Genomic DNA, 25,096 nt, shown 5'->3' with positions numbered 1-25,096 from the left:
ATTGGCCCACCCCTCTGCGTAATTCGCTCGACTACACCACCCGGACGCTTTCCCGTCCCCGTTCATCCTCCTGTATCCCACCTCTTCAACGCCCTTTCTCACCTCATCCGCCCCTCTGTCTCGTGAAGGAGAGAAGGCGAAGACAAGCAATCGAAGAGAAGCAGAAGAAGGGAGAGGAGATGGAAGGAGGCGGCAATTGGACGAGGACAGAAATCGGAGGCGATAAAGATTTGTTTCACGTGATCCACAAGGTTCCATCTGGCGACACTCCTTACGTCCGCGCCAAGCACCTTCAGGTACGGTCCTTCGATCATTTACCACCATGGCTTGCCTTTTGGGGAGCTACTTTGGGTTCTGTTTCTGCATTCTGTGCCAAGATCTTGTGTGTGTTGCCGTGTTATTGCCTTCTTTTGACTGAATAAGTTTTGCTTATGGGAAAAAGTTTAATCTTGTATTTCTTTTCTTTTCATTGTCTATAAATTGAGAAATTTTGAATTGGAATGGGGATCAGGAAAAGAGTGTGTGTGATCATCTACCTCTTCGCCATTTGAAAATTTCCCGAAATGGATGTGATTGTAACTGGAGTTTGGGAGGTTCTCCTTCTTATTACTTGTGCATAGTTCTTCTGTGAATAAGACAGAAATACAAAACATGTAAGAAACCTTTCTGGTGTGTGCTTGATTGTTCTTATTCTATTCATTGTCTTGATAACATTATTTCATCGTTTGTTCTTTTCTCTTTCTATCACCATGAGGCAATCAGTGCTCTGGAATAAGTGAAATGGTTAAAGGATTGAGAGAGCAGTAGGTTATTGCTCGATCAGCTGAAGATAGTCGAGTTTCCACAACATTATTTTTAGGAAAATCGTATATGTTGTACGTGTTCATTAGCTGCACTATCAGGAGTTGGAACCACTACTATGGATCATTATCACAAGGAAATGCCTACCATTTCACAAATTTAATGCCTTCTTATACCAGAGATAGAAGAGAAGAATGAATAAAGATGAACTATGTGTTCACTGTCATTAGGACTTGGAATCACAAATATGGATCATAATCACGTGGAAATGCCGACTGATTCATTACTTGAATGTCATCTTAGACAGATGGAAGATCAGAGAAGAAAACTAGGAAGAAAAGTGGAAATATTACTCATTAGTTGTTGGCTCATTGCCTTTAAGTGTAGTTTTCTCTTGTTGCAAAGGAAGCTTCAGCGGCTCAGTTTCTACTTCCAACTGCTTGTTCACCTCACAAGGGTGGTCCCACTAACCCAGATGCTAGCGTAGTGACAATTTGCTAGGATTGCAGTGCGTGCTAGCGTAGTGACAAAGATTTTGTTGGTCAAAACTATCTAGAGTTGGCAATGGATTCAATTAAGATATTTATCAAAATAACTCAAATAATAAATAAAATGTTTGTAAAAAAATCATCCCAGTAGTGAGTGCTAGATAGAGGTGCGCAAAGATCAGTTAAACTGAATTAACTAATCAAATCGATCGAATTCGGAAATTTAGTTCGATTAATTTAAAATTTTAAAACAAAAAATCAATTTGTTTGATTTTGTTTCGATTTTAAAATTCATAATTTGGTTAAATTGATTAAACCGAAATATCATCAATCGACTGATATACCTGAATCGAACAACAATTACGAGCTCAACTGATGATTCAACTACTCAATATTAATAGATTGATGATGTCATCAGTCAATTGATCGGTTAATTTAGTAGCCAGCTGAATCAATCGATTTTATATCGGTTCGGTTTGTTCGATCTTGGTGGCAAAGTTCGGTTGGTTTGATTTGTCAAAAAAAAATTTGTTTAATAGGTATTATTTTGTTTTGTTTTGTTAGGTTCGATCAGTTCGGTTTTGAACTGATTGCTCACCCCTGGTGCCAGGTGCCCTGAGGCAAATTCTGATATGCAAGTTAAATCAAGTTGTGTTTATACTTCATCTTGTCCATGAAGCCATGTTTATCCCATCCATTTGGAGCTGGCTATATTGTTCTTATCTTTTCATTGAACTCGACAAAAGACTACCAATAATATCAAATTGCTGACGCTAACTTTTATTATAATGATTATATATATATTTTGGTCTTTCTCTATCCTTTACATTTTCTACTCTACTAGAATCTCCTAACATTGTTCGAAGAAAGCAAAATCAATTCTGATACCTAATTCAATCATTTAAAAAAAAAAAGCACAATCTAGTTGCAACTAATAAAGTAGTAGCAGCACATTAACAGTATAAGCTAGTTCCAAGTAAGCCTCAACTGCTCACTCTAATTACATTATCAAGAAATATTGCATAGTTACTTTATGTAATCACTTGTTCCTAATGTGCTACAATATGAAGTATTAGTATTCTCTTCCAATCTATCTAGTACTAAATCTTTATAAACTGAACCAGGTTGTTGAGAAGGATCCAGGGGCTGCTATTTTATGGTTCTGGAAGGCAATAAATGCAAGGGATCGAGTGGACAGTGCTTTGAAGGACATGGTAGTGGTTATGAAGCAACAAGATCGAGCAGAGGAAGCAATTGAAGCCATCAGATCTTTTAGGCACCTCTGCTCCAAGCAAGCACAAGAGTCCCTTGACAATCTCCTTATTGATCTCTACAAGGTACCATGTAATGCAGCTAAGAACACAAGTAAAAGGAATAATAAACAAACAAGTAAATTTTAATTATGGCGCTAATTATCTTACATGCCACATCGAGTTGTCAGAAATGTGGAAGGATAGAGGAACAAATACAGCTTCTAAAGCAGAAGCTGCATATGATATATCATGGGGAGGCTTTCAATGGGAGGACATCAAAAACAGCACGTTCACATGGAAAGAAGTTCCAAATCTCCATTAAGCAAGAGACAGCCCGCATCCTGGTAACTCTCTTCATCTCATTGCTCGTTGGTGTCATCTATTAGCCATAGTGAATCATATTCCTTCAACAATTCTTTCAATTAAGCCTGTACGATAAAATAAATACATAGTTGTATATGGACATTATAATGGGAAGAGAAAGGAAATAAGTTAAGGACATTGTGGAAGACGAAAGGAATATGTTCCAAAATAAATATTTTTAAAAATAGGCTCAAGCCTAACCCAACACCACTTGGTTGAGGGCTTGGTCTAGGCCACACCTTGGGACCTCGCTCAATGCACCCGGACTTGGCATGGAAGTTGAGTCCAGCCTATGCTGTATTCGTGTGTACGCAACCCATTGATGTGTCCAATTGAGATCAGCTGTGGGCTGGGGTCTCGATTGAGCTTGCCCAAGTTGCATGTAGGTTGGCCAAAAAAAGTTTGAAGTTTAAGTTATTCCACCCAAGTTAGCTAGCAATTTAGCTTGGAGTTTTGGGGTCTTAAATTGAGTTAATCCAAGTTTAGTTAGAAATTTACAAATATGATGTTATTAACATAATAAATGACAATTTGTAGGTGAAGTAACTACTCGCATGCACTACTGTAGTCTACCACATAAACCAGCAAAATATAATTCAACATGCATAGCAACTCAACTACAATCAACGCAGAGTGTATGGTTCTATCAAATGAATGCCAGTCGGTGGTCTTTATTAACATTATTGTATGACCGGTAAAAGAGTACAACAATAGTAAGATTTTAAAAAGCATTTCGGGTCATCAACCCACCAACTGCATATCATCCTAAACCACTTTTAAGGAAGCAACTTATTGTGAAGCTTTGATTTGGAGTTGCTGGGACTGTTTTTCGTGCTTTATGAATCCTTTAGTAACTATTTATCATGTGTCACAGGGCAATCTAGGCTGGGCTTACCTGCTGCAGAACAACTATGCTTTGGCTGAGTTGGTCTACTGCAAGGCTCAGATGATTGAGCCAGATGCCAACAAAGCTTGCAATCTCGGGCTGTGCCTCATCAGGCAAGGCAGATTTAAGGAAGCACGCCACGTACTCGAGGATGTCATTCAGAGTAGGTTGCCGGCCTCTGATGATCGCAAGATTATAAACAAGGCCCAAGAGTTGATACGTGAGATCCCTCTGCAGCCAGCCACACCAACGTCAACATCAGCCTCAGAGACAAATTTTGATGTAGAAGATGAAATATTGCAAAGAATTGACTCGATGCTGGATCTCTCGGCTCCCGCAAGGTCAAGGAGGTTACCCATCTTTGAAGAGATTTCCTCCTTCAGAGACCAGATATCTTGTTGATGAAGTGTTTTGATTTTGTTATTTGTAAGAAAAATTTTCAATCATTTGTTGTCTGGTGTATAGAATAATTAGACAAAAAATATATCAAAGGAGTGAACCCCTTCGATATAGATGTAAAGGTTGCATTGTGGAAATAAAACAATTAAGGGTTTGTTTCGAAGTAGTTTTCTTTTCCCCCTGTAACATTGATTGCTCTATTGTATTATGACTTTAGCTTTTTAGAAAGTTTGTGGAGCATTCTACCTTGTGCTATTTTTCTCAATCAATTGATCCATCATTATCTGGATGAGAAGTCTTTCCAGATCTATTTTACATTCTCCACCGGTAACAAAGAAGCACCAACTTTGAGCTTTATGCAATCAACATGAAGCATACATCTAAATGATTGAATTGTGTTTCACTATGATTGGTAAAATTCAAACAGATTCTACCAAAATATGATCTGAAACTACCACAAGTGTTGTCATATACGCATTGAAAAAATTCTCAAGAACCAAGAACGGCCAAGAATCAAATAAGAGCCAAAAAAACAGCAAATAGGTTTAAACACTCACACGAAGAAAAGAAAAGAAAATTAGACAACTGCCATAATCAAATTTTATATGCGTTTATTTTTATTACTATTATTAATTCATTTCTGGAAGACTCCAGGAATTCAAAAGTCATTATTTAATTTTTGTTGATTTTTTTTACTAAATTCAGTATTAACCACGGCGTCTACGCGTAAATCTATACTGCTGCGACTTCCGAACTCGGTCGCTTGAGACCAGATCTTAGACTCCGTCCACTCGGTTCCCGGTCAAACTTAAAGCACACCTCACGCCGACGCTACGACGGCGGCCGCCACATCACGTACTCATTATTTTAACCCCATTTACACCCCACAGGTGGTACGAACTAATACTCTATGTCAATAAATTAATTTTCTAAGAAATAAATAATCCACTTGAGGATTTTTCTAATTAAAATTCAAGTTTGATAGCAACTAATGGAAAATAAATCATGATGTTCATTGTTCATGTATGTATATCTACAAGTATTTTGGTCAACCATGTACAATTTCCAAGAAACTACACACTATGTCTATTATCAACGTCAAATATTGACTTTAGGATCAACTAGAAAAGCTAAAACAACATTTTGGCCGAATTTAACGATGTTTCTAGATATTTAATTTCAACGAGTGAATTTTTCTAAGGAAGCCACAGCTTCCGCTTCACAGTCTTTGTCTAAAGCCACAAGCAACGTAACGATAACGTTAAGCGATGAACGGCAACAAGTTCTGGAAATCACATCGACGCGTTCGGCGAAATTAATTATTTTAAAATTTTTTATGGTTATTTGAATCTTGGAAGTCTGAGGGCTGTTTTGAAAATGCAGAAAAAGGTAAAATGAAATTTTCCCAAATAAACTGAAGACACGTGCCTAGCTCGTCATGGCGGGTCACCGTGGCCGTCGTCTTCTCCTTCTTAAACCTCTCTGCCGCTTCCTTCCCTACCCGCCGTCTCCTCCTCCTCCTCCTCCTCCTCGTTCGCTGCCATGGAGTTGTTTGAACGCGCTAAGGCCGTGCGCCTACGTAACCACCACGGCAAGTACCTCAAGGCCGACGGGGACGAGGGGCACGTCACGCAGAGCCGCAACGGTTCCGCTCCCGGCGTCCGCTGGGAGGTCGAGTTCCTACCCGAATGCTCCGCCCTCCGCCTCCGCAGTTGCCACGGCCGCTACCTCGCCGCCTCCGCGGAACCCTTCCTCCTCGGCGTCACCGGCAAGAAGGTCGTCCAGCTCCAACTCTCCCCCTCCCTCGACCCCAACCCTCCTTGCCTCAAATGGGAGCCCATCCGAGAGGGCTTCCAGGTCAAGCTCAAGAGTCACACCGGTAAGTTCCTCCGCGCCAACGGCAGCCTCCCGCCCTGGCGCAACTCTGTCACGCACGACCTCCCCCAACGCACCGCCACCCAGGATTGGGTCCTCTGGGATGTTGACGTCGTCGAGATCCAACCTTCCTCCGCCTCCGCCGCAAACCTGCACCCTCTCGTGCGCCGGCTGTGTCCATAAAGCGGCCCCCGTCTCGGCCCTCTTCCCCTCCCCGCTCTTTTGCCGCAGACTTTTCTTCACCTTCTGGGCCTTCTGATCCGGATGACCTTCACGAAGTCTCCTCATCGTCGACCTCTTCTTCCATCTCCGACTCTTCTCCTCGCGCCAACGCCATTCACTCTCCGCCATCGTCAACCTCACAGGTTCGGCCCTCATCCTGTACATATTTAGGTCAATTTTACTATTGATATAACGAAAAATTTCGCCCAATTACTGATTATAATGTTTCTTCATTGATTTTTTTGCCCTTTTCTTGTTGTTAATTTATCTCTGAAAATTATTACTGTAAAAAAAATGGATTTTTGGGGCAAGATTTAACCACTCAAACCTTTGAAATATTGAAGCTCATAAGCTCAAATTTTGCTTCATCTCTAATGTTTATGAACCTTGAACAAATATTTTGGCTTGCATCATCTTTTCTAATAGTGAATTATTATTTTTTATCTGTAATTATATGAACTGGGACGACCCTGCTATACACATGGATTGTCACTACTCAAAATTTTCTTGTTCCCTCCTTCAATTTTCTTGCTGGATTCAGTCTGATTACTTTTATGCTTTCTCTATTTGTACTGTATTCTACGTGAGACCTAAATTATGTGGCTTCACGATTGTTGGTAATTTATTCTCTGTTTTAGAAGCAAATATTTGATGTAGAGCCGTTCTACTCTTGCAGAGCTATCCTTCTTTTGCTGCTCCAGCTCCAGCTCCAGCTTTAGCTCCAGTCCCAGCACCTTCACTTGGTCGGACCATCTACTACACTGTATCGGATGACAGTGGCAATGTGGATGACAATGAGGAATGGCCTTCATTGACTTTTGTAGGAACAAGTGTATCGGAGTTGACTCGAATGCTGAAGAAGTTGACGATGCTCGACGATATAATTGTGTGCACTCGCTACCCTCCAAAACACAACCTCAGTCCAATTTATTTAAATCTGCCACCAAACAATAGGGCAATGCGGCTTGTCGTGGTGGATGCTGATTCTAGCTGTGAGTACTTCTAAACTTTGTGCATCAGGCTTATTGTTATGCCATGCTTCTTGGTGATGAATCTATTTACATTAGGCCTCTAGCTCATCAAATAATTACCACAATTGAATTTCTCGCCCCATTTTTTTCTTTAAAAAAACATTTTTTTAGTGAAAGGGAGGCATATGATCAAGTGTTTCATGCTGCATATTTTTGACTGATCTAATTTATCTGTTCCACGCTTTCACTCTATATATCTATCCTATTTCTCCTCTCTCAAGCTCTAACATTGTGTTTTCAATTTGGGGTCTTTTCAGTTGGTAGAAGCTTCGATATCTGAAAGAATCACTGGTAGATTTCGGGACTACATTCTTGCCTTTTCATTCTTTCCAAAGTGTGCTATTTTCTCTTCAGTAACTTCCACGAGCTACAGAAAACTGGAAATAATAGTTGTAAATTCTGTTTCATTTTAGAGATATATGGTTTTGAAAAGAATATATCTGTATGTGTGTGTGATATCTTTTGTATGCTATGCTGGACGACTAGATACTAGCATATGGCGGATAGAGATAGGAAAGGTTGTACTTTGTATAAGTAAATTTTTTGAGCTTATTTGAGTGTTTTTGTTCCAGATTATTTTGGTAATGGCAAATTGTTGGATTGCAAGCCTTCTCGAAGCCACTTTGTAGGTGTTCCATTGAGAAGAACAAAGTTTGTCCAAGTTATGGGTTGAGTAATTTATCAATTGGCTTCAATGTGCCATCCAAGGTTCTTAAAATTTTACCAACTCATCATTACTTTTAAGAAACTGGGAATATTGTCTTGTGTGATCACAGATCATGCTAAACATCATATGAATTTACAATTTCCATATACTTCACATGACCCTTGTATAGCCTAACCAGTGAAATTTCAGTCATGGGATTTGCCACTATTAATCAAATTTAACATAATGAATATGAGTCTTGGTTGGTCTGATATGGCAAAAAAGGATCAATAACCAATCCGAGCTGACATCCGACCCGGCATGTCAAACGGTCAATGGTCAACTCGTGCTGTGACTAATTTAGGAATGCTTTAGACAGCTCGGCCATTCAGATAATTCGGCCAGATGCTCTCACAGCTCAGCCACATGCTCACCTTGTTTGATCGTTCAAATAGCTCGGCCACATGTTCTCTGACCTCAGGATCAGTTGGCTCAGTCAAATAACTCGGATACAGCTCAGTCATATGCTTCTACAGCTTGGCCGCTCAGACAGCTCGACCATATGCTCTCATAGCTCAGTCATACGCTCGGCCGCTCAGACAACTCGGTCATAAGCTGTCATAGCTCAGCCATTCAATATTACAACTCGGCCACACGCTCTCCCACCTCACGATCAGTCAGCTCGAATACCAGCATACAAACAGGCCGACCCTTCTCCTCGGCTCAGACTTACCAGCTCAGTCAAAAGAAAGACAGCTAAGCTTATTAGCTCTGCCAAAAGGATAAGAACGATTACCAAATTCCCAGACTTGATCCTCGAAAATCCCGCACACTTGTGCACGCGCACAACCGTCAAATGAAGATAATCATCTTTGTTGAGCCGTTGGATGATTGATAACTATCAGAGATCGTGCCTTTAATGCTGCATTATTAGCTCATTTGACAGTTCATCATGGACGTTATTCCTTGAAAATCATGCTCTTCTGATGGTTATATAAGTCCCCGTATGTATGAAGGAAAGACTCTAAATTCTCTACGCACGCATACTACATTTATTCTCTGTTGACTTGAGCGTCGGAGTGGCTCCGTCGAGAATCCTCGGCGCCTTGCTAACCGCTCGCTCAGTTCTTTCTCAGGTTCTTTTCATCGGCGGGATCAACAAGGGTTGAGATGACATATTACTGTCAATGACATCCGGCCGAAACACCCTTCATATCTTTGGATGAAGGTACAACGACTCTTATCATAATGTGATCCCTTAGATGAAGGTACTACAACTTCCCACTTTTATCATTCTTAAAGAAAATTAATATTCCATCCATTTGTCTGGTAATAAAACCAGGGACATTTTCCACACGCTGAATTTAAGGAGATTAGAGTCAGGGCTTGTCTAAGTTGATTTGAAATTTTAAATATTTTCCTAGCAGAAGAAAGCAAATGCATTTATTTATTTATTTCAGAAAATATCCTGATGTTTATGATTATTTGTTACCTTGTAAAGTTGTTTGAAAGTTTGGATACTTCAGTATGTTGATTTATTTGGTAGCATATCTATGTTTCAGGACATAGATATTTTCTGATAACATTTTACGACTTTAATAAATACCATGCAATTATTCCATTCTGATAAATGCATGAAGTCACACACAAACAACTAAAAACAAGGTTAACCATCACAAAACATTATTAATAATGCAATTGTGAGCCTAGACAGCCATTTTTGTTTTTCTTTTTTAACAATAGTCGTCTAGCTTACAAACAAGTTAAATGAACCATAAAGAAACAATCATTACACACAAAAAAACAAATATAAACTCAACTTGACTATATATATATATATATATAAAGTCAAAGAAGGGAGAGCCATCATTATTAAAGCTCTGGAATTAACCGAATAAATTAACCCATAATGTATCGATAAATAATATTTTAAAAAGTAGCATAATGTCATGTGCCTTAAACCCATAACTTTTCATTATTAAATTTATCCTTAGCCATCATACCACTTGGATGTTTCTTTAAAAAAATAGGATTATATATATATATATATATATATTTGAGCACAAATATATTAAAAATATATAATTTTAAATGAAGGAGAGTCTTGGCACAAATATATTAATAATTTCAAATCCTGGAAATAGCCTCTTGTCAAAGACAAGGTAAAGCTGCGTATAATGGATCTTTTCCTCGGACCCCGTATGGCGGGATTAAAAATATATAATTTTAAATGATATAGATATTTATTGACTTGAATTCTCAGAGTTTAATAAATTTACCATAAATTATAATAAATTTATCATGTAAATAATTAATGAGTTGCATATATCATCTGCCACCACATGCTGCATCACCATTATTAATTATATTTCATTGACTCCAACCACCACCTCATGTAGCAGACTTATTTATTAATGACTTTATATGAATAATATGAATGTGCTGGATCTATCATAATTATAGTTTTAGATAATACATGATAAATTTATTATTTTTAAAAGCACATATTTTTTTATTAAAACTGATAAAATTTATTAAATATTTAACAATTAACTTGTTCTAATGATTGATCGCTGCTCGCTGGTGATGCTCCCCGCTCCAGCCGGCTTTGACAGATCGATGCTGATGAATATTCTGGAAAATAAACGCTGAAGAACTTGAATCTTTGCTATTAAAGGAACTTTAATGAGACATTCATGAAGAAAAAACACCTTTTAAAGGATTTTTATTCTTTTATTAGTTAAAAAGTGTGGGGCCGCCAAGATGAAGTCGACGGAACTTTTGGAATCTGTATTATGTCCCCGTCTCTGTCTCAGGCTCCCGTCTTGACTTCCCACTCGATCCCATCCAGCTATTCCATTTAATCGAACACCCCGTACACCCAATCAAAAGCAAGCACTGATCTTTCGTTCCGGAAGAGAGAAAGAGAGAGTGGATCAAGGAGTGATCGCAAGTTGATCTTTTGTCTAGGTTTTTGAGTAAAGGTTCTGGCTTTCTATGGATTCACGGAAAGAGACAGTGGAGCAGAAGCAAGTGGAAGTGGTTTTGATGATCGCGGGAAGGGAGGCGGCGGAGGCTGCAGATTCTTCTGGGGGAGCTGCTAGAGAATCGAAGGTGGAGTATTTTGACGATTTCTCGAAGGATCCGAGCGCTCGTACGCCCAAATCCCCCCCTCGAGTTGGAAACACTTCTTTTGAGATCACGAACTCTTTTCGAAGTTGCGGGAAGCCCCCTAGGCCTCCCCAAACCGAGGCCCTTATCCGCCGTCGTTCCATCTGCAAGCCCAAGTCACGAATTGTCGAGCAGCCTCCGTTTCCCGTATCTGTCCCAGCAGATGCTCCCTGCCCGCTGCCCTTTGAGCGAGTGCCGGCCTCGCCGAACTCCAAGTTTACGTCGAAGACCTCGTCGCGTGCTGGGGATGAAGAAGAGGAAGAGGATGAGACAATTTTCCAAAGACCGCAGTTTTCTGATGAGGTGGCATCTCAAAGGAAGTGGAAAATTAGGGTTTTGATGGAGTGGGCGATCCTCATCCTCGCAATGGGATGCCTGATAGCGAGCTTGACGGTTCGCAAGTTGAAAAGCATTGAGATTTACGGACTGGACATCTGGGAATGGTGCCTAATGGTTATAATAATCTTCTGTGGCAGGACGATGACACATTGGCTCATGACCCTTGTTGTCTTCATGATAGAAAGGAACTTCCTTTTGAGAAAAAAAGTATTGTACTTTGTGTATGGATTGAAAAATAGCGTCCGGGTTTGTATCTGGTTGGGTCTGGTTCTAATCACTTGGACTGTGTTATTCAACCATAGAATTCCAAGATCACCCAAGACCACGAAAGCTAAAGTCCTTAAATACGTGTCTCTTACGCTTGCTTCATTGCTGATTGGGTCAGTGCTATGGCTGGTGAAGACCCTTTTGGTGAAGATACTTGCTTCTTCCTTTCACATGAACACTTTTTTTGATAGAATCCAGGAGTCCATTTTTCACCAGTATGTACTTCAAACGCTTTCTGGGCCACCACTAATGGAGTTGGCAGAGAAGGTAGGGCCTGTTAAAAGTACCGCACAATTGAGTTTTAGGAGCACTGGAAAAGGAAAAGGAAAAGGCAAAGAAGGGGAGGATCTAGGTGTGATTGATGTAGGAAAGCTTCATAACATGAGACATGACAAAGTGTCAGCTTGGACAATGAAGACTTTGATCAATGTAATCAGTAGCTCAGGGCTTTCAACAATTTCCAATACTATTGAGAATTTTGATGAGGAAGGAAGTGAGCTAAGAGATCAGGAGATAACCAATGAATGGGATGCAAAAGCTGCAGCTTATCGAATTTTTAATAATGTTGCAAAGCCTGGTTACAAGTAAGTGAGTTATTGATGTGTTAGACATCGATTCTATTTATCATTGTTGTATTTTTCCTTTCGTTTGCAGGTACATTGAGCAGGAAGATCTATTGAGATTTTTGAGCAAGGAGGAAGTGCCTGATGTGCTTCCATTATTTGAAGGAGCAGTAGAGACGCGGAAGATTAAAAAATCAGCATTAAGGAACTGGGTGGTAATTCACTGATTCTCCTATCAAATTTTGGTTGGTTTCTACTGTAGTTTCTTCTGAATTTGCAGGTTCTATGCATTTGCCAAAGTATCTTTATGGAATACATGATCATTAACACTCTCCATATTTGCTATTGTTGAATATATAGAGTGTTGTTGGCCTATGGGTTTTAGGGTGCATATGAATCATTTACTTCTTGTCTAAGAACCTTTATAACATTTTTCTATAATCTCAATTACTCATTGATGTGTTTGGGTCTATAGGTTTAGGGGTGGCTATGTAGCAGTGGAATAACATCCACTTGTAGTTGTTGCAAGTGCAGATAATCCATTAGATTTGCATGTTAAGGAGTAGTCAAGAAAAGCAGATGAGTATGTCAATTTCTTCCATTACTTGAAGAGGACAAGAGAAAATAATTTAATCATGTCCAAACACTTCATTTTATTAGGCAAAAGTTGTCATGCCCCAAATAATTGTTTTTCCCCAGCTTCCACTGTGCCACAACCATTAGCAAAGGGGCAAAGGAGCCAAATAGCACATGCCACTTATATAATTTCACTAATTCACAACAAGGCTTGCGATAAAGGAGCAATTTGTTGAAGCTGAGATAATGAGTACGAACTATTATGAAGCACATACAAAGGTAGTTAAAATATTCAATAGAAATTTTGAATGCATAACAAGAGGTAAATAAACTAAGGGAAACTCCATAAATCTGAGAAATTTGAAACAACAAACATGTTCCAAAGCACCAATTGATTCATAGCACTTGCTTTGAGCATATCTGGAGATCACAACAAAAGGGGATGTTAGCTTAGAAGAGCTGAACAGGAATGCAACAATCTGTAAAGATAAACAAGAAGGTAGAATAATAATGTAAACATTTTGCAAAATCAAGCACTGTTCTCTCTCTATGCTAAGTTGATTTATTTACACTCTGAGTGCAAGACATATAGTTTATTTATTTATATTATTATAATTATTATTTGATTTGATCAGTGAATACCATTTGTGCGCATAAACACATAACATATAGTATCTCATTTCCTAAAATCAACGGATCAGCTTTTAAACAAAACTTTTATCGTAATTATCTTCAATTCAGCAATCTTACCATTATTATCTTTGTTTACCATAATACTTGCCCCTTTTATGCTTGACTTTTACGATATATCTTGTAAGATGTATCATTTATTTCTTTGCCTTTTCCCTAATTCATTTTGTTTTGTGCAAGAAATTTATGTGTTTTATGCTCTATCAATTGAAATCATGTTCCTATAGTCTAATTTATAAGCTTATTTCTATAAACTATCTCCTATCTCCACAATGATATGATATTATCCACTTTGGGCCTAAGTCCCCATGGTTTTGTTTTTGGGCTCTACCCAAAAGGTTTTATACTAATGGAGATATCTTTCATCTTATAAACCTATGGTCTTTTCTATGTATTTCCAATGTGGGACTTTGATTGTATCCCAACAACTGTGATGGTTGCTTTTAGTCAATTTGCTTCTCATCTTTTGCATATCGAGTTGTGACATCCATCACATTATTTATAGGCGACGATCTAGCCTTATGAGAACTAAGATTCATGCACTGAAGTTTTAGACTTTTTTATGCAAGCTTTCAAGCCTAACATAGCCCTCAATTTTTTCATCTTAGCTTGACACCATTATTGATTGCTCTTATAACATGACAAAATAGAGGTGAGGTCTTATCGCATAGTGAACGAAGTATAGAAATTTTTAGTAACTTAAATGTTGTTTCTCTATATAATCAATTGTACACTAATGGGTTCATGACCCACACTGTTGTATTTGCCTACATCTCGAAAACATATAAAATGAGAATTTTTATTTTACCCCTACACATTTTTTTTCTTTATCCCACACATTCATTAGTGTTGTTGAAATGTGTCATGTAGTTTCACAATTGTCATTTTCAAGAGTTGAAATTTGAGCTGAGTTAGGGTTTTGGTTCCTAATCAATTTGAGATGTGCTGCCTGTGCCAAGTGTTAGTGTTGAAGGGTGTGTTGACCTGTAGAATAGGAGAAAACGAGGAGAGGAGGAAGTCTCATGGTAAGTTGGCTCACTGTGGAATCCTTTAGTGTGGTAGGTAAACTTTTGACTAATGATCTACAAGACTTGGAAACCTTAGGAAAGCCTTTGGTGTGTCAAAAACGGTTCATAGAACAACAAAAGACGCGTTCATGACTTGCGTATCCTAGATATCCCACAGGAAGATGCATTCAAAAACGGAGATACGTCTATAAATTATGATAAAGGGGATATTACAAGGGCCACCAAGAGCCTAGTTACATTTGGATCCTCTCTAAAATTATATTGAAATGAGAAACAAACACCTGTTCTGGATATCCATAAGGAGGAGATAATATATGAAGAGAATGCAGAAGCACTTGCTTTTCCATGTTGTATAAAAAAAGACCAATTTCATCATTTCTTCCAGTAACATCTTCTCAGAAGTAGGATGAGAAGTGAAAATTTTAATATCTTCCCACTCTTCTCCATTTTCCCATCTAACCATCTTCTCTTTGACATCTTTCTTCATCTTCTTCCCTAATCTCCTCTCATTTATCCCCTTTCTTCTTCCTCCCTCTTCTACTCTTCAATGTTATTTTTAGGAGTAGGAGAGGAGGAAATTAGAGAAGAATAAGAAGAGGGATGATGAAGATAATGAGTGAACAAGATTATGAAAGAAGCAGGCTGTTGAAGAAGAGAAAAAAGGTAGGTTGTGTGAGGAGTAAGAGAAGATGAAAATTAGGGAAACACTGGTATAATAGCAGGGGCGGAGGCAGGTTTCCACGAGAGGGGGGGCCACATTTTAAATATTTAACAATTAATTATTAATTTTAAAATAAATATATTAAAAACTTAATGAAAATCAAAAAGTTGGGGGGCGGTGGCCCCCCTGGCTCCGCCCCTGTATAATAGGATAGACAAAAAGTTGTCAAAAAAATCTCCATTTTTCTTACTCTTCACGTAAACAAGAAGGAAGTTTTTTTCTCTTCCTTTTTCTCATTTATTTCTTTTCCATCATCTGCCTCCCCTTTTACCTACTATAGCAAACAAACCCTTTAGGTTTAACTATATGTCTAATGGAGTTTATAAATGTAAGAAAACAAATTATGCACCTTTGTATAGCCAGCTCTAGTTTTTTAGCTATGTTGCTGTGACACCATTAATAGAACCGTCTTGCAAGTTCAATATTTTTTCTAAATTTCACTTCTCTTCTCTTGTATTCTCACACTTGCTGCAAACATGAGGTTAAGAGGAAACTTTTCTAACCAGGAAAAGAATAAATGCCCTATGAGAAAAGAAAGCTTATCTGAATATTTTGTTTATTTATTCAACTCCTAGGCGTGCAGAGGCTAGTAATGGTTATCATGTGAACTTGTTTCCAGGTAAAGGTATATCTTGATCGCAAAACACTTGCTCTTTCTTTAAATGACACAAAAACAGCAGTAAAACAGTTGCACAAGCTTGCAAGTGTTCTAGTCATGATTGTGATCATAATTGTCACTCTTCTTTTGATGGGATTTGCAACAACAAAAGTCCTTCTGGTTGTCTCATCTCAGCTGTTACTGGTAGTTTTTGTGTTTGGAAATTCCTGCAAGACAATCTTTGAATCAATCATATTTGTGTTCGTAATGCATCCGTTCGACGTTGGTGACCGCTGTGTTGTTGATGGCGTGCAGGTAATCTTCGAACAAAATATATTGATTTTAGCATTAAAAGTTATAACCTAATGCTAGATGCCATCCTTGCAGATGGTTGTGGAAGAAATGAATATACTGACAACTACATTTCTGAGATATGATAATGAGAAGATATTCTATCCAAATGCAGTGCTATTGACCAAACCAATCAGTAACTTTTACCGAAGCCCTGATATGAATGACGCCATTGAGTTTGCAATTGACGTTTCAACTTCAATTGAAAGCATTGGAGGTTTAAAGTCTAAACTAAAAGTGTAAGTTTATGTATAAATAAAATAACCTTTTTTGTCTATAGTTTACTTTTTTCCTAGTGCTAAAATTCATAGTTAGGAAACAACTTAACTAATTGCCAAGCAATTGTTGGCTAAATTTTCAAACCTCTACTTTTAGAGAGAGATTTTGTTGATTCAAAATCACAGAAATGGCTTATTTTATTTGAGTTTCCTAAATTTCTGAAACTTTATTAACTTTATTAGTGTTTGGCAAGATTCTTAAATGTGAATCTGAAACTACTTTCAGGTACATTGATAGCAAACCAAATCATTGGCATCCTAATCACAACATAGTGGTGAAGGACATTGTGAACGTTAATAAGATGAACATGGCTCTTTATGTTCGCCACACGATGAATTTCCAAAACATTCCGGAGAAGAACAATCGGAGATCTGATCTTATTCTTGAGCTGAAGAAAATATTCGAAGAATTGGGCATTCGGTATCAACTGCTGCCCCAGGAAGTTCAAGTTAACTATATTGGTTCAACTTCACTGCCTGTGGCCATTCGACAAGCCATGTAAAAGCGATATATGAGAGAATGAACTATTTAGGACTGAAAATGGTGAAGATGCCTGCTCTGCAAATCTGGAAGACACCTGCGTAATCCATTTCTTGCCTGTCTAAATGTGTTGTGCTTGTTATTGTGATTGTGTTTGACTAATTGCTGCTCGTTAATTATGGTGCTTATTTAGGATGTTAAAGCACGAGGTGAGGTGATGTTACTATTCTGTTGATTTGTTGTTTGATGAAATTGTTACAAGAAAATGGCGTCTGTGCTCTTGTTGATAATTCTATGAAGTTGGGAATTTCTGCAACAATTTCAAAAGGGACAGAGAACAAGTAAACGTCACAAATGACTAACTATTCTTTGTACAATAAGATGCCCAAACACACGATACACGATTTTTAAGATTGAAGAGGTCACAAATGTCAAATATTAATTAGACACCACCATTGGGCAAAATGATGTATGACACTGTTTACTAACCAATGAACCTTTGATCTTTTGCAGTAATGAAATTGAGAAACAAGAGGCAGCAAACAAACGATTGCAATTTATGATACTGAACTGTTGAAACCTCAACAATATACACAGTTCTTTAGCCTTGAAACTACAGGCATTGACCAATTTTGCAACAGGAAGAGGACTATAAAGCTGAACAAAGACGTCATGAAGAGAAATATACAATGAAAAGTTGAAAGAGGAGACTCTAAAACAAGATAAGATTATACATCAACAGAGCTTTACAGAAGGTCATGCAACAATTCAGGTTTTCGAAATTGATGATGTAGAGGAACTGGAGTCTGCCAGATTAAAGCTGTAATTGTGTACCATCAGGCATCATAATCAATTCTTCCTTTGGTATATCAATCAGCAGTCTCTTTTCCTGGTGGATTCACATTCTGAAACTGACGCTTTAACGAGAGGTGTCCCATAAAGTGCTTGCTGAAGGGCACCTTCATGCTTGAGTTCATGCCTATTCTTCGCACTTTACCAGCACTCCGCTGATACCCCGATATCATATCTCCATCCACACCATTATTGTCAACCACAACGATCCTGGAGATCTTGCTGCTAGCTCCTGATTTAGCATTTCCAACTAGTCTGGAGTTGAAATGTTTTCCATGAATGCAGACAGGGCAGGGTGGGTCGTACGTATCTGTTTCGGGTGTTAGTTTCTCCAAACATTCAGCATGATACACATGCCCACAGAACAGAACCGCAACCACACAGGGCCCTTTGCTCGGAGCTTCTTTCTGGAAACTCCATGAGGATTTCTTCGTTAAAAGATCATTGCAAATTTTACATTCTCGACGGTCAGGAGAGGCAGGGATTGACTGTCTCATTCTGCTGCTGATTGAGGTTATCTTATCATTGCCAAATGACCCGATCTCTCTCTGAGATGAAGTGAGCTCTGAGAATGCGTGCATGGTAGAAATATCATTGTTGGAAACAGAAAGCGAAAAGGACTGTCTGCCAGCATTGGAGTTTAGCTCTTTCAAAGAGCTTAGAGGTGAAGTGTGGCCGTCAGAAATTTCATCAGAGAGTTTGTATCCTGCTTTGCCGAGAGTCTTTCTGGATGAAGAAGGACAGGAGGGCAAAGTTGGACTCTTTGTAATTGAAGGTTTTCCTTCGAAAACTGAAGATGAATGTGAAGGCACTCCAACCCGGGGCCTATTAGCAGAGGGAACTTCTGAGAGATGGGCATATATCAGTTATTGAAAATCCTAATATTTCAACTGTGTGTATACCAATGCTACGTCATGGATTTCTATACTGATTATCGTTGCAATCCATAAAGAGGCATTTCAAACAAGAACAATTGACAACAAATTGGAATGTAGAAAGAAATGTCTTACCGTTGACATCGTCTGTAAATTTCCAAGAAACTTTAATATTTATCGGTGATCTGTGCAATTGTTGTGCCTGAGACGCCGTCGATGGAAATGGACTACTACTACCTTTATCAGAAAGCCCATCAGTTTCAGCAGCTGCTGCAAGTTTACTGTCACTGTTTCCTCTTCTTCTATGAGAATGGTTTGGTGAGAAATTTTCTACGCGTGTTCTATTATCCCACCGAAAGCTCCAAGGCGGCGATTGATTTAGGTTCCGATATGTCGAAATGGCAGTGCCCTGCGAGGAAGTGTTCTTGGCAGCAGCGCAACAGTTTGCCCCCATTTCGGTTTCCAGAAGACAGTGATTTCGGACTCAATGCATCAGTGATTGAAAAAGGAAGCCTCCAATTCCATCCTTGAGCTCCTTGCAAGACGACTGTTTGATGCTGTGCTAGAGAAAGCATTTCGAGAATCATCTCAGCTACAGAAGCAAGTGTTTGAATTGCGAAAGAGTCTCCAGACTCGGAAAAAAAACACACACACAATCGAAAGCATTCAAATACAGAACAAAATTAGATTGGGAATATGAATCTCGAACCTGATTCTGCCCAGTTTGTCTAGCAAAATGGAGATAAGGGAAGGGAAGTTCTTGCTGGCGTCGTAAAATACGGGAACAGGGAAGACAGATCACCTACCGCTCCACCCACTGGCGTTCATGAAACCGCAAGAAGACAAAGGCCAGCAGTAGGCAAGTCAAAATGGAAGATCTATCAAGGCCTATACAGTCCAACACGGCTTAACTTCTTCAAAGACTAAGTCCGTGGATACATCAGCAAGAGTAGCTCCAAATCGGCCACGAAATGGAAGTTTTACTCTCTGAGCTCGGGGAAGAAACCGGAAAATGCTGTGGGCGACAAAACTAAACCAATCCTTCCAACTTTGTCTAGTTGCGAATCCAAATCAAGCAATTCTAGTCGACAAAAGTTTCAATTTTTCGATTAGAAAACTAGGAACGAAAACCAAATGGAGGCACAACAGATGAAAAATCGTATCTTTTTTTGCCTTGCAACAACGAGTCATAAGAGAAGGAAGATCCCACACATGTTTTCCTTCGGTAAGATAGAAAATCGAGAATCCCAACAGTAACACAGCCGATCTGAATATTCATGCGTTTACATGATGACCAACTTAACAATGTATGACCATCATTCCATCAAGAGGCAACATCCCACTCTTGGTGCCATAGATGGAATTCAAAGATGATCAATGACTTTATATACACTGTCATTTCAAAAGTCCACCTTGATTGCTTACAATTTTATATGGTCAACCTCTCCAATGACAAATAACAGGCACGAAGACAATTCACCAACGTTGAATGCTCTTACTCAAATGAGAAAGAGAAGTAGGAATTAGTAGTGCACAACCTTCATTGACATTGATGTATAAATAATCAAAGAAAGTGAGGGCTTTTGATCGGGTTTAGACGACACGAGTTTTGAGAACGACAGTGGAAGCTTTGGTAAATTTGAAATTATGAGGTGGCCTTGAAAAATTACTAAACATCAAGTATGTCATTTGATAGAATAGAATGCCAAAATCGCTTTCGGAACATAGCTGAGTTAGTTATGACGTAATAGAGTTGCAGAAGAAGATAAGGATTCGAATCATGACGAAATCAACAATACCCTCCTACAGAAAAAGACTCATCAAACTTTTTCAGTTTGGTATGAATGCCCCGGGCCCGGGTCTGTTTCGCTGGCGAATCAGTCACGATTTGCAACGACGACCACTAATCCTACAAAGAATCTGATTCCCAAACCGAGACAGCATAGAGAAAGAACCCTTCCAGAAAGATACGCCATTAATCAATCCACACAACTTTACCAACTCGAAGCTCGCATGCATTTTTCACTAATTACTCATTATTAGCCACTTAAGCGCTGCAAAATCACACTTAATTAGCACCAATACAGCCCTGGTAATCGACCAAGCTCCTTCTCGACTACCTTCCTTAATCCGGATTAGACTTTAATTGCTCACCTTAATTAACGCATTGCCAGCACCCGAAACACAGAGGTAAAGCTCACAGGATGGCGGGGCAGTAGCAGCCGCCATTAATGCCCACCTCGTTCGCTACCATCGAGCTTCCCCCTTCCATTTCTATCAAGTAGCAGTAGGCGATCTCGTTGAGGGACTTGAGCCTGGCGCTGAGCTCCTCGGCCTGCGCTCTGAGCACGGTGTTCTCAGCCTCGACGCCGGCGCAGAGCTGCGCGGTGGCGTCGAGAGCCACCAGGATCTGGCTGTTCTCCTTCCTCAGACGCCCCACCTGCGCCGTCAGGTCCTGCATGTGCTTCTGCTTCCGCAAGCGCGACCGCCGCGCCGACTCCCGGTTCGACAGCATCCGCCGGAGTTTTCTCTGCGCGATCAACGCCCGGAGCTCCTCCTCCTCCGACGTCGAACCGGGGTTCAGCGTTCGGCTCGTCGACCCCGACGAGGTTGCACTTCCACAACCCATCCAAGTTACAGTCATCAAAATCCAAACTTGAGAAACGTTTCAGGGCGATTCGTATGCTGGTGCAGCGACAAACCAGAGTCGAACTTTACTTAGGACACATACAAAAGTACACCAAGATCTCGAGTAGGATTTAGGGGAAATTACGGCTGCTACAAATCTAGGAGAAATTATATTTGGACGGCTAAGGGACGGCGGGAAGGAGAACGAGTTTACGAGAAAACATAGAACCAGTAGAGGAAGACGACGGAGAAGGACTGGACCATTTGAGTCCTGCGCCTCAATGTGGAACTTAGCATGCACCCGGAGAGGAAGAGTTCACTTAGAATAGGCGACATGGATGAGGAAGGCTAACAGGAAAGGAAGCTGCATGTGTAAAATTTGCAGTGACGAAGCTACAAGGAAGAAGAATAATTAAAGAGCAAGGGCTGAAACAGAGTAGAAGAGGGAAGAAGGAGATGGGTAAGAGGGGAAGAGTTCCTGTGACAAGGTGGGTCATTTATAGGAAGGAGAAGGAGAAGAAGAAGAAGATGGAAGAGTATCTAGAGAGGGATATGGAATTGGAATCTCCCGGCGGTGGTGGTGTGTACGGTATCAACTGTGTATAATGTGAATTGTTTGGGTGATTGTGTAGTTGAGTGCTTGTTTTCAGATAATTCTATTATTTTTTAATAAAAAAGACATTTTTTTTACTTTAAAAAGCCATGTGACTGTGAGGATCAGACGTCGAGATAAAATAAATATGTTTGTCTTGTTTTACCTCTTACAATTCTGAGAATGGATAAAATATGAGTAGAGGAGAAGAATATTTTATCCGTTCCATTTACTTATGAAAATATTTTTGAGATTCAATTATATCCAAAACTTTTCCTTTTTTTTTTTTTCAAATTCTATAAATGATGGACTTGGATTGGAGGAGACCCCAACAAGTTGCGAAAGATCTTGTGTCAAGTTGAGCTTGCACGCCTATGGATATGGAGGCATATGTCAAGTCACAAGAGGCAACGCAAATATATATTATATGCATACAATGACATGATGGTACAAGACAATCATAGATAGAGAGAGGTGGTCCAAGAGAAGAGAATTGAGATGAAGTGTGGCCATGGAGTGGTGAATTAGATGCTTCATTTCCTTTGCAAACTTTGCATCATCTTCACTCTCGAGCTATTCCAAAGGCATGGAGAAAGTAAATTAATTAAAGTGCATGAAGGAAGATGCATGTGAAGGTGTATAGAGATGAAGCTCCATAGTGCCTAAACCTTAACGTCCTTTGGAGTTTAATTTGGTGGCTTAGCTGATGAGGCAAAAGCTATATGCATGGTATTTTTTCGGACAAAGGAAAAATTGTTAGTGTAGTTTTATTGTTTTGATATGTTTAAAAATAAAAAGTTTAATTTAACTTTGATAAGTATGAAAAAGCTTGAAAAAAAAAAGTTTCATGGTACATATTGAATGAGAGTTTATGTTTATTTTCTTTTCTTATGTATATATTTGTCGCATTGTGCCCAAAATAAGCACTTGATATGATGATGAGAGTGACATGTTCATGATTACAATTACAATATAATGGAGTTGAGGCACTTGAGAACCACGACGACCAAATCACAAGGACCACATTGAATTATATACATGCATGGTTATATATATTATTTTTGCCTTTCGAAGCTTCTTCCTCCGGCCTACCCCCACCAAAGGATTTTTAAATATTATAAAATTTAAATAATTATAAAAATAAATATTGCCAATATAATGGACGGTCATCATTTTATGGTTACCTCAAATTTTTAAGGACATGCATGCATAATGCCGCACCACAAGTAAAAGGAAAAAAATTAGAAATTGGATGCCAATACTTCGTTAATGGTCCGAATTATGCAAAAAATTTCGATGCAAAGGAAAAGAATATGAATAATAAATAGTTTATGGAGATGTGAATATATTCGCTTAATTACATTTTTATTCGTTAAATCCGACATTGCTTTTAGGAGCCTTCTATTCATCTGCCTTTATTTGTTCTCTACACCACGGCCAAAGCATCAAAAACTTTAATTAATGCGTACGATCCATCATGAGTTTTTATTTTTAATGAGAGAATTCAAACATGTTGTTTAGTGGATGGTTGCCTTTGACTTCAGAAAGATAGAAGATCTTTCTTATTTGGGGTTAGGATATATATACAAAAACAAAAAACTAACTAATTAATCAGTATGTTTTCTTTAATTAAATAACTTCCTGAAGCAGTACAATCCTCTAGGTATTTAGATAAAGATTTAAATTAGATTTGGGAACAAATTGGCGCGTGCCTGTACCATCAAAGAATAGTCTACAACATCATTATAATATCTCTGTCCCTTGTGCTTCAATAATATGAGCCATCTCATCAGTGAACTGAAGCAACTTGCTCTTGTCTTGCTGTTCCTATCGTTCAAATGGCTGTTACAAGGTGTTTCAGCTTTACAGCGTGCACTCAGCAGCTACTTGCTGCTTCCATGGCTCGATGATCGATCCCTTCACTTGCATGATACATCTGGAATAGCTAGCTTGTGGTGGGGGGGGGAGAGTGCAGAGTTTGGTGGCTTATAATGCCTCAGCCACAGAGTGGTACCGAGCTAGCCACAAGCGTCTACCATGAGATGCCTGACAGCCACTGCCTTTATCACACACCTCAAAGGCAGTTGGATTTTTAAGCTTGTCCTTGCGAGAGGAGAACCCAGTGCGTGCATGGATACATACATCTTCTGCAACTGGTTGATTACAGCTATGTTCCATTCTGCATTCTGCATTCTGAAGGATGTCAGTAAGTGTCCATTGGCAAGTACAGGGAGCAATAAGGAGCTTGTGTCAGATGCCACCATTTTGTGGGCATTTCTGTTGTTATCTTTTTAAGGTCATGCCACCATTTAAACATGCACGGCAGATGGCCGGTGCAATGGAGGAGAGCTAGCTAGCTAGCCTAGCTAGCAATCTCACTTGCCAAAGTTAGGGATGATGCTCAATTGGTAACCACTAATGTGTAAAATTCTGCCAATAAATCTAGTTATCTTCACACTATACTCAACTCTAAAAGGTTAGTGTACCTGCATATATCTCTTGCAAACAACCACTATATGAGTATCAAAGTATATTAATTCTCAAACGAACGAAATGACCATGATAATTACAAATGGATCACTTACACCTTCCTTGTCAGAAGTTAAAGGTAGTGATGTTTGCTTACCGTTTGATTGTGAAATCTAGATCACATTAAGCTATGAAGCCCAAAGCCCAAGAAAAGTTTACTATTAGGCCCAAAACAGAGCAGGCCGAATCCATAATACTAGGAATTGCCATGTTTGAATCGGATACTGTAAGTTGAGGAGTTACTTCATTATTCCACTCAACTAGACAACCTCAAGAACACACCAAAAATAATGAAGTTTTAGCTAGATTGCAATCTTGTGGATCCAAAGATATTGTTTATCAGAAATAGTGAAGTTTAAGCTATAAGAGAAAATCAAAAAGAAGAAAAATGTACTATATATATAATTTTTAAGGTCCTTTACGATGCCAAATTTTCAAAGAATACGATATATGTGCTATTACTATAAGCATGAAGAATTCAGATTTGGTCTTTTTATTATTATTATTTTTAAACATTTTGGTTCACCAAAATGACTCAATAACCCACACAACTCATTTTAACTCAAAAAAAACCTTACTAGTAAAACAATAAG

The 25,096-nt window shown here is 39.0% G+C and overlaps 4 protein-coding genes and 1 pseudogene across 5 annotated transcripts; 3 read left to right on the top strand and 2 right to left on the bottom strand.

Moving 5' to 3' along the window:
- The first annotated feature begins 83 nt into the window (after positions 1–83).
- Positions 84–4,438, top strand: LOC141838515 (protein SULFUR DEFICIENCY-INDUCED 1-like). Its single transcript, XM_074726021.1, has 4 exons — positions 84–296; positions 2,414–2,626; positions 2,731–2,886; positions 3,780–4,438. The coding sequence occupies exons 1-4, from the start codon at positions 180–182 to the stop codon at positions 4,191–4,193; spliced, it is 900 nt and encodes a 299-aa protein (XP_074582122.1). The 5' UTR covers positions 84–179; the 3' UTR covers positions 4,194–4,438.
- A 1,266-nt stretch (positions 4,439–5,704) lies between these two features.
- On the top strand, positions 5,705–7,889 carry LOC141840070 (uncharacterized; annotated as a pseudogene).
- A 3,010-nt stretch (positions 7,890–10,899) lies between these two features.
- LOC141840316 (mechanosensitive ion channel protein 10-like) lies at positions 10,900–17,336 on the top strand. Its single transcript, XM_074728258.1, has 5 exons — positions 10,900–12,325; positions 12,396–12,519; positions 15,939–16,232; positions 16,305–16,507; positions 16,773–17,336. Exons 1-5 carry the CDS (start codon positions 10,962–10,964, stop codon positions 17,047–17,049), a joined length of 2,262 nt encoding a protein of 753 aa, XP_074584359.1. The 5' UTR covers positions 10,900–10,961; the 3' UTR covers positions 17,050–17,336.
- A 406-nt stretch (positions 17,337–17,742) lies between these two features.
- LOC141841217 (uncharacterized) lies at positions 17,743–19,532 on the bottom strand. 2 transcript variants are annotated; one of them, XM_074729353.1, is made up of 3 exons: positions 19,464–19,532; positions 18,890–19,311; positions 17,743–18,723 (listed from the first exon to the last, which is right to left on the bottom strand). In XM_074729353.1, exons 2-3 carry the CDS (start codon positions 19,206–19,208, stop codon positions 17,897–17,899), a joined length of 1,146 nt encoding a protein of 381 aa, XP_074585454.1. In that variant the 5' UTR covers positions 19,209–19,311; positions 19,464–19,532; the 3' UTR covers positions 17,743–17,896. The 2 variants fall into 2 exon arrangements, with proteins under 2 accessions (XP_074585454.1, XP_074585455.1); XM_074729354.1 differs by lacking the exon at positions 19,464–19,532 and having other exon boundaries at positions 18,890–19,402.
- Positions 19,533–20,730: 1,198 nt separating this feature from the next.
- Positions 20,731–21,855, bottom strand: LOC141840313 (bZIP transcription factor 44-like). The gene has a single exon (XM_074728253.1). It carries the CDS (start codon positions 21,396–21,398, stop codon positions 20,952–20,954), a length of 447 nt encoding a protein of 148 aa, XP_074584354.1. The 5' UTR covers positions 21,399–21,855; the 3' UTR covers positions 20,731–20,951.
- Between the last annotated feature and the right edge of the window lie 3,241 nt (positions 21,856–25,096).

Source organism: Curcuma longa, chromosome 11, assembly GCF_044706935.1.
Source record: "Curcuma longa cultivar G26 ecotype Majalengka, Jawa Barat chromosome 11, ITB_CL_G26_1.1, whole genome shotgun sequence".
Taxonomy (NCBI): domain Eukaryota; kingdom Viridiplantae; phylum Streptophyta; class Magnoliopsida; order Zingiberales; family Zingiberaceae; genus Curcuma; species Curcuma longa.
Note: the sequence above shows the minus strand (reverse complement) of the source record. Positions and strands in the feature narration are given on the sequence as shown.

Coding starts and splice junctions, on each gene's coding strand:
- LOC141838515 (XM_074726021.1), top strand. CDS start 180: ATGGAAGGAGGCGGCAATTGGACGAGGACAGAAATCGGAGGCGATAAA. Junction 2,627..2,730: donor TCCTTATTGATCTCTACAAG/GTACCATGTAAT, acceptor TCGAGTTGTCAG/AAATGTGGAAGGATAGAGGA. Junction 2,887..3,779: donor AAGAGACAGCCCGCATCCTG/GTAACTCTCTTC, acceptor CATGTGTCACAG/GGCAATCTAGGCTGGGCTTA.
- LOC141840316 (XM_074728258.1), top strand. CDS start 10,962: ATGGATTCACGGAAAGAGACAGTGGAGCAGAAGCAAGTGGAAGTGGTT. Junction 12,326..12,395: donor GTTGCAAAGCCTGGTTACAA/GTAAGTGAGTTA, acceptor TTTCGTTTGCAG/GTACATTGAGCAGGAAGATC. Junction 16,508..16,772: donor TTAAAGTCTAAACTAAAAGT/GTAAGTTTATGT, acceptor AACTACTTTCAG/GTACATTGATAGCAAACCAA.
- LOC141841217 (XM_074729353.1), bottom strand. CDS start 19,208: ATGGGGGCAAACTGTTGCGCTGCTGCCAAGAACACTTCCTCGCAGGGC. Junction 18,724..18,889: donor ATTTACAGACGATGTCAACG/GTAAGACATTTC, acceptor CCCATCTCTCAG/AAGTTCCCTCTGCTAATAGG.
- LOC141840313 (XM_074728253.1), bottom strand. CDS start 21,398: ATGACTGTAACTTGGATGGGTTGTGGAAGTGCAACCTCGTCGGGGTCG.